The sequence below is a fragment of the Mauremys reevesii genome, linkage group 1 (assembly GCF_016161935.1).
Source record: "Mauremys reevesii isolate NIE-2019 linkage group 1, ASM1616193v1, whole genome shotgun sequence".
In the NCBI taxonomy this organism is placed as follows: Eukaryota; Metazoa; Chordata; order Testudines; family Geoemydidae; genus Mauremys; species Mauremys reevesii.
The window spans coordinates 262,369,293-262,382,949 of NC_052623.1; the positions used below are offsets into that span (position 1 = coordinate 262,369,293).

The 13,657-nt window shown below is 41.0% G+C and overlaps 2 protein-coding genes across 7 annotated transcripts in view; one reads left to right on the forward strand and one right to left on the reverse strand.

Annotated features, from left to right (window-relative positions):
• The window catches only part of WASHC4 (WASH complex subunit 4), a 60,174-nt gene extending 54,152 nt beyond the window's left edge, over positions 1-6,022 (forward strand). For 2 of the 3 annotated variants that reach the window (XM_039484971.1, XM_039484981.1), the window contains exons 32-33: positions 335-434; positions 2,646-6,022. In XM_039484971.1, the coding sequence (XP_039340905.1) occupies positions 335-434; positions 2,646-2,713 (168 nt within the window). In that variant the 3' untranslated portion in view covers positions 2,714-6,022. Of the gene's footprint in view, positions 1-334; positions 435-2,645 lie in introns of those variants that run through there. The other variant, XR_005583722.1, reaches the window with a different exon arrangement.
• Positions 6,023-6,936: 914 nt separating this feature from the next.
• Positions 6,937-13,657, reverse strand: part of APPL2 (adaptor protein, phosphotyrosine interacting with PH domain and leucine zipper 2) — a 54,678-nt gene continuing 47,957 nt past the window's right edge. For 3 of the 4 annotated variants that reach the window (XM_039485020.1, XM_039485029.1, XM_039485010.1), the window contains 5 exons: positions 12,473-12,647; positions 11,138-11,174; positions 10,837-10,977; positions 8,929-8,976; positions 8,064-8,195 (listed from right to left, as the gene is read on the reverse strand). In XM_039485020.1, the coding sequence (XP_039340954.1) occupies positions 8,064-8,195; positions 8,929-8,976; positions 10,837-10,977; positions 11,138-11,174; positions 12,473-12,647 (533 nt within the window). Of the gene's footprint in view, positions 8,196-8,928; positions 8,977-10,836; positions 10,978-11,137; positions 11,175-12,472; positions 12,648-13,657 lie in introns of all 4 variants that reach the window. The other variant, XM_039485003.1, reaches the window with a different exon arrangement.

Genomic DNA, 13,657 nt, shown 5'->3' on the forward strand with positions numbered 1-13,657 from the left:
CCTTATGTAGGTAATACCATCCCTTATTTCTGTAAGGTAACATGGAAAATCAGTAATTCAAATGTATAGAAGTAACACATGTGACCCAAGACTTTAATCTATTTTAATACACTAATATAAAGTTCTTTTGGCCAGTCTAAGTGCTTTGTAAAACACATGTGAACAAGGTATAAAGTAGGATTTCCAAAAGCACCTAAGTGACTTAAAAGCACAAATCCCTTGACTTTCACTTAAGTGCTTCTGCAGATCCCATTCACATATGCTGTAGATAATAATTCTGTGATATACTACTGCTTACTGAAAGTCTCTTTCTTGTCTCAATATTTTTAATTAGGAGTTTGAACTGCTTTATTTCTCGCTAAGCAGTGCAAGAATATTTTTTAGAGCAGACAAAACTGCAGCAGAAGAAAACCAGGAAAAGAAAGAGAGAGAAGGTTAGTGAATGTTGTAGAACTTTTTTAGAACTTGACATTCTTGTGTCTTCAGAGATACCCTGATTAGGATTTTGTGGTTTCCTGTGCAATATGACTCAGACTTGCGCTCTCCTTGTCCTGTGTAACTACATTCTTCTTCCTGTCAGCTGATTCAGCAGAACTCCAGATGTTGTCAGAACCTAATAGTGATTCAGGACTCAAGGACAGCTGATGGTGATGATATCTGGAGTGGAGTGAATTTTAAGATGGATTATTGAGCCCAAAAGCCAGTGATAGGGGAGGAAGGCGAATAACAGTAATATCACTTAATGGGCTAAATGCATTATCATTCTCACCATCACCAGTTTGGTAATGTTATACTCCTTCCCTCCACTGTCTTTGTGATAAACTCTTTGAAAGAATTCCATCTGAATTATTCATCATTGCTACTTGCTACAGTTCAGTGGCAGTGATTAGGGCTCCATGTCTGTCACGGAGGTCGCAGAAGTCCCAGATTCTGTGACTTCAGCAGCGGCCATAGTAGCTGACCCCAGGGCTACCCAAGCAGCTGGCCCCAAGGACAGCCACACTGGTCGCTGCTGGAGCAGCCCCACAGCTAAGATTTAGTCATGGGTATTTATAGTACAATCAGGGACAGGTCACAGACTATGAATTTTTGTTTATTGCCCGTTACCTGTCCATGATTTATACTAAAAATACCCATGACTAAATTGTAGCCTTAGCTGTGATTAAGGAACTATTTTTAACTCATACCGAGATCATTGGCAACATGTAGGGAGATAAAAGCTTGAACATACTATACTTCTAACATGCAGATGCTCACAATGTATTTTGTCTTGGCAAATGAACTGCTAATATAGGATTTAGGGAGTATATTGTCAATTCATGGTTTAGGTGAAGTGCCCAATTAACATTAATAGGCGTGTTATATATTCAGTGTCAGGAGAATAATCCTACCACACAAATTTCTCTAGTCTCTCTTGGGCAGGGAGAGTTAGCATGTGTGGTTGAAAGCCTGTCTCTTTAAAAAAATGAAAAGTGCTCACAAGGATTGTGAGGTAGATATATGGTTGTCCCAAGGGATTTAGGAAAATTGCTATAGCTAATCCCACACAGGTGAATGTAGTGAAGTTGAAAACAGAATTAGTAGCATTTGGCCAGAAATGCCTCTTTTAAAGGTAATACAACATAAACTTGGCTGTAGTTCTGGTAGGTTATCATCACAGATGTTGAGAGTTTTTGGCTAAAAACACACACAATTTTTCATTTAAAAAATGTACATAAAATGTGCCACTGTAAGTCTGCCAGAAACGTAAAGGGAGTAAACAGATCAAGGGGACCGTCCTGAAAAGGATCTGTTGTTTTTTTCTACCAAGGGAAGCTGGCAAGTTCACTAAGGAAACTTTTTTTAGGATGAAATAGCATTAGTTTTTCATGTACATGTTAAAATTTCTATTCACTCTGAGCGGAGATGCTCAAATTACTATTCAGACTTAAAAGGAAAAAAAAAAGTTAATGGAACAGGACAAATACTGTGGTAGCTTTAAGTTAACCAGCCACAATTATATAGAGTATTCCTCTGAATAAGTATTCATAGCAGGGGCGGCTCCAGGCCCCAGCACGCCAAGCGCATGCTTGGGGCAGCAAGCTGGGGGGGCGCTCTGCCAGTCGCCCCGAGGGCGGCAGGCAGGCTGCCTTCGGCGGCATTCCTGTGGAGGGTCCGCTGGTCCCGCGGCTTCGGCGGACCTCCCGCAGGCGTGAAGCCGCAGGACCAGTGGACCCTCCACAGGCAAGCCGCCGAAGGCAGCCTGCCTGCTGTGCTTGGGGCAGCAAAATGCATAGAGCCGCCCGATTCATAGTCATGGTAAACTTGCCAATCGTGTGCAAAGTGTGTTCTGCAGTAGTCAAGGCTTGAAAGTTTAGCTGTGAGAAGCAATATCGTAGGCTTCAGTGTTTAGACCTTAATTCTGCAAAGCACTCCAACTTTGCTCATGTGAGTAGTCCTATTGACGGGGACTAACCACAGGAGCAAAGTTGTGCCTGTAAGTGCTTTGCAGAGTCAGTCAGGATATCTCAGCCAAGAGAATAGAACTGGAACGTTCCTGGCATACAGCAAGCTTACTTATTATAATGTCTGGTTAAAACAAGTTATTGTTTTAAATATAACATATCTATTAGTTTTAACTTTTTTTTCTCTTTTTCCATCTGTAGAAGAATCTGTTAAAACAAGCATTGGAGACCTCTCCACTGCTGCACCTGCAGATCCTGTTGTGAAATGATATTGCTGGTACGCATTATTTGTATGAGCTATCAGACTTATTAGTTATTCTGTTCTTGCCAATAACTTTTTGTAGGGATACAATCCTAGATTTGATTTACCTCTTGTGTTAAAATGGACAGAAAATGGTACAATACTGTAGCAGTACCCAGCGGGCTACTATAGCTGAGTTTGTGTCCGTATTTCCTTTGGAAAACCCTATTTTTCAGGAACTGATTACATTATTTACAAAATTTTGGTCTGAGCTGAAACGTAGCATGTAAAACCTTGACTTAGGAACAACCGTTATCTTAAGTTACAGAAGTGCAGATCAAAATTAGTAATTCACTAATTTCAGATGTTTTCTTGCGTCCCTAACTTTAAAACATCACTTAAAAACCTCGTAGGCCTTTGTTCCATGGTTTGCACTAGGGCATTTTGATCTTTTTAACCAGGAAAAACAATTAAAGACAGACATGTGCATTTCTGGTATCTATTGTCTGAAAAATAATTTGGGTGCTGGGAATGTATCATATTCAGAGTATATGTGGCACCTAATACCATAGTCACATACCACACTATAATAATGCTCGGCCTACCTTGTGAATGTAAATGGAGACTGATACATAGTTCAGAAACCCTTATTAATGTTAGCGTATCTCACAAAGCCTGTATTCTTCACTGATATTGCTCCACTGGCATATCAGCTGACCTAAGGGGATTTAGGGCCCCTTCAGTAGCTCACTTTCCCTGCCTTTTTTTCTTTCATACCAAAGAAGGTGGGGTCGGGGGTGGAGAGACAACGCTAATGAAACTGCTTTAGGTTTACGCTGAAGGCCTGACTTTCATCTACAAAAGAAGGAAATTCAGAGAAGAGAAAACCAGAGTTAGCGCTTCCTCTTATGACCAGGCACTGTATGAATGAGTGTCTGTGAATATTAAGTAAACTTACATTTCATGAATGCTGTAGTACCTAAGCACAAGTTTCAGCCTCAAGTCTGTATCTCCTTACCTTTGTAGGTCTGTTACACCTTTTGTGATGTCGAAACGTAGTCTGACATGCTTTATGATCAACAATAATTGCACTGCAGGCTCTAAAAGCTGCTGTACACTGTGAGAATTCCATACAACTTAAACATGTGCTTGCTACAGTTTTGCAGATTGTGCAAGAGTTAGACAGTAGTTATCCAGATTCCTGACTCAAGCAAATGGCTAGTCTTACCTTAAAATTAAGTGCTAGTTACCACTAACTATGAAAAGGTACTGTTATGTTTTAATCACCCAGAACATAAAACAATATCTTGCTAGCTAAATAACACATCAGTTAGTTTAACTGTGACTTGCAGTTTTTTGGCACATATGGTATATTTTATTGGACCACAGTTGCCAGCCTCATCTCCTAATTACAGTGCAAGATGCTGTTTTATAAATATTTCATAATTACTCCAAAGCTGGTCACTGATTATGTATATATGACTAATATAAGGTGTGACACACCTGATATTTGCCCCCATCAGTCACTGATTCATGTAGAAATCTAGGACAAATGTTTTGTTGAAACTGAAGGGACCAGACTGGCATGGAATTTTTTTCCCTAATGCTGAAAATATGACGCAGAAGCATCACAAACCGTTTACCTGGCTGCACTCATTAAATCCTTTATTTGCAATTCGTCATAATTGCCGAGATGGCCCTAAAGAGTGCTGCATACCCTAATTTGTATTTGTTTGAAGTGCTGTTTTATTTCAATGAGACTTTCATACTTAATTTGTAATTATTTTTAATTGTGTCTCTAGTTTGACCTCTTTGGGCCCGTAGCAAACATTTTCAGCAGTGCTGCTGCTAACTTCCCTGCTCCTGTATGTGCATATACATATGTCCCTGTTCTAGACCAATCTTCAGTCGTATAGTTCATAGGTTCTTGGGGGTCTGAAGAATCTATGGCTAGTCTCACTTCTCCTGTAGATTGACTATGTAAACACGTACATTCATGGCACACCTATGCTATAATAAAGTCTGCACTTTTCCCTTTTGCCCTGTAATTTGGAGGAATGCTATTACAAACCCTTAATACTTTGCAGTTAATCTTGGATAGTGTATATGCCAGATCTGTACAGTGCTAACAGATTAATGTGGTTTTGATGACTGAAATTCCACAGAAAGGACTAAAGGCTATTTTTAGTACCCTGTTTAGAGGTAGCATATGTGGATGTGTAATGTATGTGTGAATATATACATATGTACAATGATATAGCTCTTCTTGCTAATATAGGATTGTAGTTAGTGTATTTGGAACATCTCACTATGCAGTAGAATCTCACTAATGGGGGGGAACCATTCTATGGATTCATTCAGTTTCAAGCTGGAGTACTGGGGCACACTCCCACATGTGCCAGTGGGGGAGAGCTCCACATTAAACTCATCCATTTCACTAGGGATTACAACTGCATGTGGTGCTACTACAGTGAGAACCTGGTCCAGCAACTCTTGCAGCTTGGGCACAATCGTGGAAATGAGGCTCTGGGTTGGAGAAGGGAGAATCTTAGGAAAGCTACTGTTGCCACTTCACTCAAAAAAGCCATTGGTAGCAAGAGAACAAGGATGGCCACAGCTGGCTTCATTTTGCTGAGGACTGATAGAACAGCTTCTTAGCTCCCCTTTTCCTTTCAGTCAGGAACAGGGGGGCATTGCTGAAAGCTGTCTGTCTAGCAAGAAAGCAGCAGCTGCCATCTTTCACTTGTGGCTGGGCTGAGTGTTACAGGGAACAGGTGTGTAGCAACAGCCTTTTTAAAAGCTCATGCCCCTCTCCTGATTAGCTGTCATTCTTCAATCAAGCAGCAGCAAGAGCCCAGCCTTACAAGTACCTCTCCCCCCCCCCCCCCATTACTGGGTGAGGAATCTAGTATGTGCTCTAGTCTGATTTCAGGGACTTACTGAATGCCAGGACTAATCTCATGTGCCCTTTCCATTGGCCCAATTGTGGGGGTTGGGGGAAGAGATTCCACTGTGATGGCTCCACTAACAGCTGACCCATCTACACGTAAGTGAGCAGATATGCTTCCAGTGTATAGCTGTAGGCTGGTGGGTTGCTGAAGTGCAGATTCCTGAGATCCTACTGCATTCTGTAAGCTGGAGGGAAATTTGAACTTTTCATCGGCTGGCCATTGATGACAACCATTTTCAATTTCTCAGGTATGAAGGACCAAATGTAACATGTATTATCTAACTCATTTTACAAAAAGGGTATTTTGTTACCTCAGTCTTTTTTTTGGTTCTGTGAGTAGAGTACATTATGTACAGAAAGTTAATAAATGTAATTTTGAGAGCATCATTCTTTGATTTGTCTTCAGTAACAGGTGTCCTCTGAACTATAAGCAGGTTTCAGTTCTCTATTAGTAAAAATTTAAATAAATAAATATAAATATATGGAGATACAGTATACCTATCTCATAGAACAGGAAGGGACTCTGAAAGGTCATTGAGTCCAGGACCAAGTACTGATTTTGCCCCAGATCCTTAAGTGGCCCCTCAAGGATTGAACTCACAGCCCTGGGTTTAGCAGGCCAATGCTCACACCAACAGTGTGACTGTTCTTACAGAACAGTGCTTGTGTGTCAGTAGTAACGTGAGCAAATAAATACACAGAGGGTTGGAGAACTAATACTTCATTCTAATTATAATTAACTTGCATGGTGCTCACATTCAAACATTCAGTGATGACTGATGGGTGTCTGGCCTTCTGCCATACTGACTCCAGGCAAAATGGGCATCCTTGTCTTGTTCTAGTTAACCTTAAGCTCCTCTAGTACAGGGACTAGCAACCTTTGGCACGCAGCCTGCCAGGGTAAGCACCCGAGCGGGCCAGTTTGGTTATCTGCCGCATCTGCAGGGTTGGCCGATTGCGGCTCCGACTGGCCGCGATTCACTGCTCCAGGCCAATGGGGGCTGTGGGAAGCTGCAGCCAGTACATCCCTCCCCATAGCCTCTGAGTGAGAAGCCGCAATCAGCCGCACCTGCAGACGCGTCAGGTAAAACCAACTGGCCTGGCCGATCCCTGCACTAGTATCAGAAAAGCTAATTTCTTAAGTGCCCCAAAAGAAATTTAGATTTAATTCAATCAGCTGTTCCAGCTAAGTTTTTTAAATGAAACTAGATATAGAGAACAGCATGAACCAATGCTGTATGGATTTTCCTGAGATGTCTGTCTTTAAAGTATTTGCCACTACATAGTCTTCAGTAATCCGACTGACCAGCTGCTTCTTGACTACGCAACACAAAATGGCAAAACCTCCATAAGCAAGTCCTGTATAACTTACTGCAGATGAAACTGGAGAAAACTCCCTAGCCAGTGCACAAAGTGCCTTAGTTCAGGCAAGCTACCAGTTACTAACACAGACTTATAATCTAACATTTTATTGGTAAACTTTTTTTAATTGAAGACTTTTGCAGACTGTCAGACTTTATATTTCACCATAAAATTAATGTTAAACTTACAACCATACTTAACGCTATAAACATACTGACTTATGACCGTTATCCCTGGCTGCTACTTTCAAGAAGCTTAACCATATAAAAACCACACATGAACAACATGCAAATTCCTTGACTATTTCTGGATTCTGTTTGCATTTTGGTTGTATTTAAAACTAACAAATCCAGGAGGAGTTATATCCAGGATTTATACATTCTATAATTGAGTAAGTGTGGTCCCTATGAAGATGAATAGGCACTTAAATTTATTTTGTAAGCTTATTCTAGGTGCAATACAAAAATAGATTAATAGGAAAAAATTAGTTTATCAAATAGTTTTGTAAATAGACTAGCACAAAAGATAAATTCTTGTAACACTTAAAGTACACTAGAAACTAAAAAACTTCATTTGAAAATAAAGTAAATAGTGCATTTTTCTTAACCTTCATTCAGATACACTATATCATGCAAACTATGGAAATTACTGATCACTACAAGTACAAATTTTTTTACAGTGGCCTGATTTTCAGAGAGACTGAGCATCCACAACTCCAACTGAAGTCAATGATAAGGTGATCAGCATCCCCAAACTAACCAAAAGTGTATAAATCTGAAGAATGTGGCATTACCCCTTCGCTTCGAACAGTCAGCATCAAGGAGCTAACATTGAAACACTCCACAAAAAGATTGTCAGCTATTCCAAACAAACCCAGAAGGCAAAATTCTGCTCTCACTCCATTGTAAGTCAAGAGAAACTACACTCAGTTACTCCTTATTCTCATTACTATAAGAGAAAACAGAATCTGGCCCACGGTGTGCACAAACATTTGAAAACCAGAGATCTTTGCAGAAAAGACTCCTTGCTTTCCCCCTTCCCAACCAACATACAAGGAATGAAAAGTTTATGCTTCTGACTCCTCCCCCCTCTCTTCAGGTATGGCTCCATCCTCTTCTGACTGGTCATTCAGTAATTTGAATTTGCCATCATTTGTTAGCGGCATGGACATCATTAACTGCGCTAGTGCTTCTGGATCCTGAAATGAAGATGTTAATGAACATTAAGTTCAACAAGCTGTGGTATCTTTCTTTTTTTTAGCATAGAGAGCTTCTCTGTATGACATTTTAAAATATAGCTATATATGTAAATGAGATTTTGGCACCAACTTTGCAGTACAGTGAGACTACTTGTGCAAATTTAGACACATGCATGACTGTTTTCAGGATTAGAGCTTTTATTTGCTGCTCTTGCCTGGAATTACTACTCCAGCCCTTGAAATATTTTGGTGAAAATTGGAGGTAACTTGTCAACTATTGAAGACATGAGTTTACCCTGTTTTCTGGGAGAAAGGGTACTTTGCTTATTGTGTAAACTACTGATACATCTAACTTGCTTTGGAACTCCAGTGACACCAGAAAGGTGTAGGAAAATTTTGGTAAATCATGAGATTTTGATATGAATCTTCACAATTGTAACTTTCATTTATTTTGGATGGAAAAAACACATCCTAACTTTTCAGCCCCGAGGAGAAGAGTTGGGGATAGTTACTGTGAAATATTAGTGCAGAAATCTCAATTTTTCATTTTTAGGTGCTTTTTTCCACTGACTCGGAGGGCTTATTTTTAAACTCGTCCCTGCAGTGAACAATTGCATATATATTTAAATTTGATTTAGGTAAGATAGCCAAACAGTGCAGTCAAATTTACAGGACATAAATGAGCATTACAATGAGAGATGGGTGAGAGGAAATCAAAACAAGTATACTTCACCTTTTGAGCCTCAATAATTTCCTTTCCCAAGCTTATTGCATAACAAATCTGCAAAAAAAAAAAAAAAGTGGACTTAGTTTTTAGTGAAACTTTAAAAATCTATGCTAACGATGAATTTTCATTGATGATGCTTCATACATCTCAGACTGTTCATATAGCTAGAGTATCTCTCAAAGCCTATTATCATAGGAATGCATGTCTAAATATGTCTGTTTTACAAAGCTAGCATCTGCTCCAATGCTCACTGAAGTCAATGGAAAGACTAGTGGCTTCAATGGACCCTTAGTGACCCAAAGCATTATGACACTCAGCTTTTTAGATGCTTGGGAAATCACAGGAACAACACTGAGCTCCACAAAGCTTGAGTCAGGCATCTAGACTCTCTGTACAAAGAATGGGGAGAGCCACAAAAAACCAGCACGCTAGGCGGGGAGGTGCCAACAAGAGGGGTGTATCTTAAGAACCGCTCCCTCATGGAGATAGACACCTAATTCCAGGCTGTAGAGAGGTGCCTAGCTTTGCTTACGATTCACAAGCAGGAACCTGGCACCTGGAATCAGGCACCTAACTTGTTTCCTGGGCGAAGGGATTAAGCACTGCCTCACTCTGCACAAAACAGCTGGAGGATGGGGTGGTGATAACCACCTCAACTTCTAGCCCAATGGTTAGAGCACTCGCATAAGATGAGAGAGACCCAGGTTCAATCTGCCCCCAGGCAGATGAGGAGAGGATTTGATTCAAGAGGATCTCCCATCTCACCAGAGCTCTAACTACTGAGTTGTGGGTTATTCTGGTGTGACTCCCTCAATTTCTCCTGTTGAAGCTGTTCCATTTTGGATAAATACTTAGTCATTGGGCAAGACAGAATGATGCTGTAGTTCAGTGGTTAGGCTACATACCTGGGAAGTGGGAGACTAAGCTCGAGTCTCCCTGCTTCCATGACTAATTATTCATACACAGCTGAACAACTTCAATAGGAGACTGAGAGAAACACCCACATCAACTGGGAGGCAGGGGCCTTAGTTACTAATGAAAAAGTTCTTCCACATCAGTAGTGGTCTTAAGAATGCAAAACAAAATGGTGGGCTTGGTGTCTCCCATCTTTACTACTTGTTTTTTGCACAGCCTTCTGTTACCTCATGGGCAGCTGTATCCATCAGTATCAAACCAGAGACATATTCTGCATTGTCTTCTCTATAAGAAGTTGTAAAGTCTGGGAGATTAGGAAATGAGTCAACACTCCCACTCCCCTGTCAGTCTATTTCAACTATCCCACAATTCATGTTTTCTTAAAGGTAGTTAGAAAATATGGGTGACGGAAGATCTTCTATTGGCCCAAAGCTGGTTAGGGAGAGAGACAAGCTTTCGAGCCACACAGTGCTTTTCAGAGCTTGAATGGTCCCTTAGAATGTGTGTTAATTACTTATGCTAAACAATCTGTTCCACCTTGCGTGACACTGGATGTACCTTTCCCAGACCGGAAGAAGAGCTCTGTGCAGCTCAAAAGCTTGTCTCTCACCAATACATATTGGTCCAATAAAAGAAATGACCTTATGCAACTTCTCTCTCCAATAGCCTGGGACTGACACAGCTACAACTATACTGCATACAATAACTTAAAGATAGCTGTCACAATACAGGTGACAACCTTGCTTTTGCCAGCATTGGTGCTGGACACTGACGCCTAAGACCTTAGATAGAAAGGAACGTATATGAATGCTGATCCTACTATGTGCTGTCTTATGCCATCACATGTCCCTCAATCATTAGACTAAGAATAAAGGAAACCATCTGACTCCGTTTCTGTCACATTCCCCCTATAGGAGGCTTCCAAAAGGCAAACTGACACTACGATTCATTTTTTTAAAAAAAACTGTATAAAAATACAATATAAAACAATCACAAGACCTTTTCGCCTTCTGTGTTGCTCTCAAAAATATTCGCACTCATGGATTCTTCCCCCAGCGACTCGGTGACACGGACCACAAAACCAAGCAGTCTCTTGTTATCCTGATGGGCCGCAAACTGCGTCACACTGGCAAGTTCAAACTGGAAAAGCATATTAGAGAACTTTAAAACTAGCAAAAGCTCAACTAGGTTGGGAGACCAATCCTCTCTGGGATTAAATGTTAGCAGTGCAGAGGGAAACAATCAAAAAGAGATGATGCAATTATTTAAAACTTTACCAACAACACGAAGAATTACTTACAGTTGTTCGTGTAACTTGGGTTTGTGGATCTATTAACCTGCAATTATAAAAAGTTTTAAGTAAGAATACTGAGCACTTTTGTAATGACTTAAGCTATATGGCTAAACCCAGGGGTTCTCAAACTGGGGGGCGGGAACCCTCAGGGGGTTGTGAAGTTATTACATGGGGGGGGGGGTCACAAGCTGTCAACCTCCACCCCAAACCCTGCTTTGCCTCCAGCATTTATAATTGTGTTAAATATATAAAAAAGTGTTTTTAATTTATAAGGGGGAGTCACATTCAGAGGCTTGCTATGTGAAAGGAGTCACCAGTACAAAAGTGTGAGAGCTACTGGCTTAAACCTTTTACAAAAGAAAGAGGATCGTTATATCTATTTAACACATGGGAAAACCGAGGCACACACTTGAATTGATTTGCCTAAAGTCTTGCAGTAGGTCAGTGGCAAAGCCAGGAATGGAATTCAGCTCCCCTGACTCCCAGCCCAGTGCCCTTTGCCCTGGGCCATGCTGCCTTTCTGATGGCACAGGAAACTTGGATAGTCTATGTGCCATGAACTAGTACTACACAGGTTTGTACTTGTGCATTATCAAATTAACAAAAACACCCAAAATAAAGTTTTTTTTCCTCCCCAAGTTTGTGTGTGCGTGAGCCCTGACTTGTGCACTGGCTCACCTATCTGAAAGTTTTGATGGGGAGGCAGCTTTGACACTTATTTTAAAGCAATAAAACTGGACAAGTGATCTATTTTGCAGTATTGTGTTTCAAATTCAAAGTGAAGGAGGAGTGTCTGCACAGAGGCGATCTTTCTAGACCTCTCTGCTACTGTTCTTGAACTAACATGCAGCCTTACTGCATCCTGAAAGTTTGGATGGGATGATTTCCAACTTGTGTGAGACAAGAAAGGACCCACTTTAATGTGAGTTGGAGTCCTCTACAACAGCAAGTCCCAGAAGCTGCAGCCCACCCAGGTAAGGAGAAACCCCCAATTTCAAACTTTTAGATGATACTGGAGCAACTTTTGGATTTGTTTATTGCTAGAATTTATAGTCTCACTCTAAAGAGATCTGAGTGGGAGGCCCAGTCATTGGTCTGTTACAAAAGGCAATGGTTACAGTGTGGATGCTAGAACCCCCTCCCCTGTAGTGACACAATTGGCTTTATAATTAAAAAAAATATGCCTGTAACAATGGGGCTTTTGCTGTTCTGTCTGTAGAGATCCATATGTGCAAATCTCCTACCCTTTGGCGAAACAAAGGTGGTGTATTTAAAAACACCCTGTCGCCTCAGATGGAAAACCGAACAGTAGGGCTGAGTGTGTTAAGAATTTTACTCTACCTGAGACTCTTGGTGGTGACCATTAGATGGGATTCAGTTGTACGGAAGATGTTATGGATGGCACGAGCAGCCAACACTTGCCTCATAGCTTCATAAATCACCTCATTTGTATCATCTGATTGAACAGCCATAGATCCTAAAAACCGAACTACAAACATCTGCTGCAAGAGTGAATCTGGAAAACGAAGGAATGGTCTCCTGTACTACATAGATATTTGATAACTCTGAACACAGGCATGAATCTAATTACTACCAGAACTGTTCTGAAAAACTGTGGTCAATTACCAGGTCCTAACTTGGGATAACTGTGCCTTTCACATTTCCTCTTCAATCATATTCCCTATTAGCCAGGTTTTAGTCTGACTCAGCTTTACCAAACACTTGGATTGCGTGCAAGTGTAACAAATAAGAATTACAGCAGAAAAATATATATTGAAATTTTTGTAACTGATTGAAATTTTTTCTTTTTGACTTCTTGTAATAATACCCTTGGTCTTTCTCTCACTGCTGCTCCAGCTCTATTAAGTAGTTGGACTATTTATCACTCTTAAAAATTTTGTACAATAATTTTGCATAAAGCCTCAGGTTCTAATCTCATGTGATAAAATTTCTGTTTTCCAATTTGTTCTATTCTTGATGGCTTGCTCTGTGGGGTGGCAGGAGCAAGAGAGCATGGTGAGTTTCTCCTTTCTCTGTGGTCCTCTCAGACTTCAATGGCTGCTTTCCTGTTCTAATGAGGCCCTCGTAAGCCTTCCGTGCTTACTGCATACTAAGCAAAGTGCCCATCTCCATCACAAGCTCTTATTTACTATCTGTATTATACAGCAGCACCCAGAACTGTAGGGCCCTACCAAACGCATGGTCCATTTTGGTTAATTCCAGTGGTAAGATTGTAAAATTACTCCATTTCATGGTGTCAGATCTTTACATCTGAAATGTCACCGTGTTGTAACTGGGGGCAGAGGGTGTCATTGGGAGGAGTCGCAAAGCTGTTGTAAAGGGGTCCCGGGATTGCTACTCTTGCTTCTGTACTACCTTCAGACCTGGGCTCTGAAGGCAGCAGCCACAGAGCTTGCTGCAGTCAGCGAAGGTACCTGGAGGTGGGTCTGATCTCTCCCCCAAATAGTAGCTATACAGGGGAAGAGGAAGTTCCAGCCCTGCCGGGACTAGCAGCTGGAGCCTGGT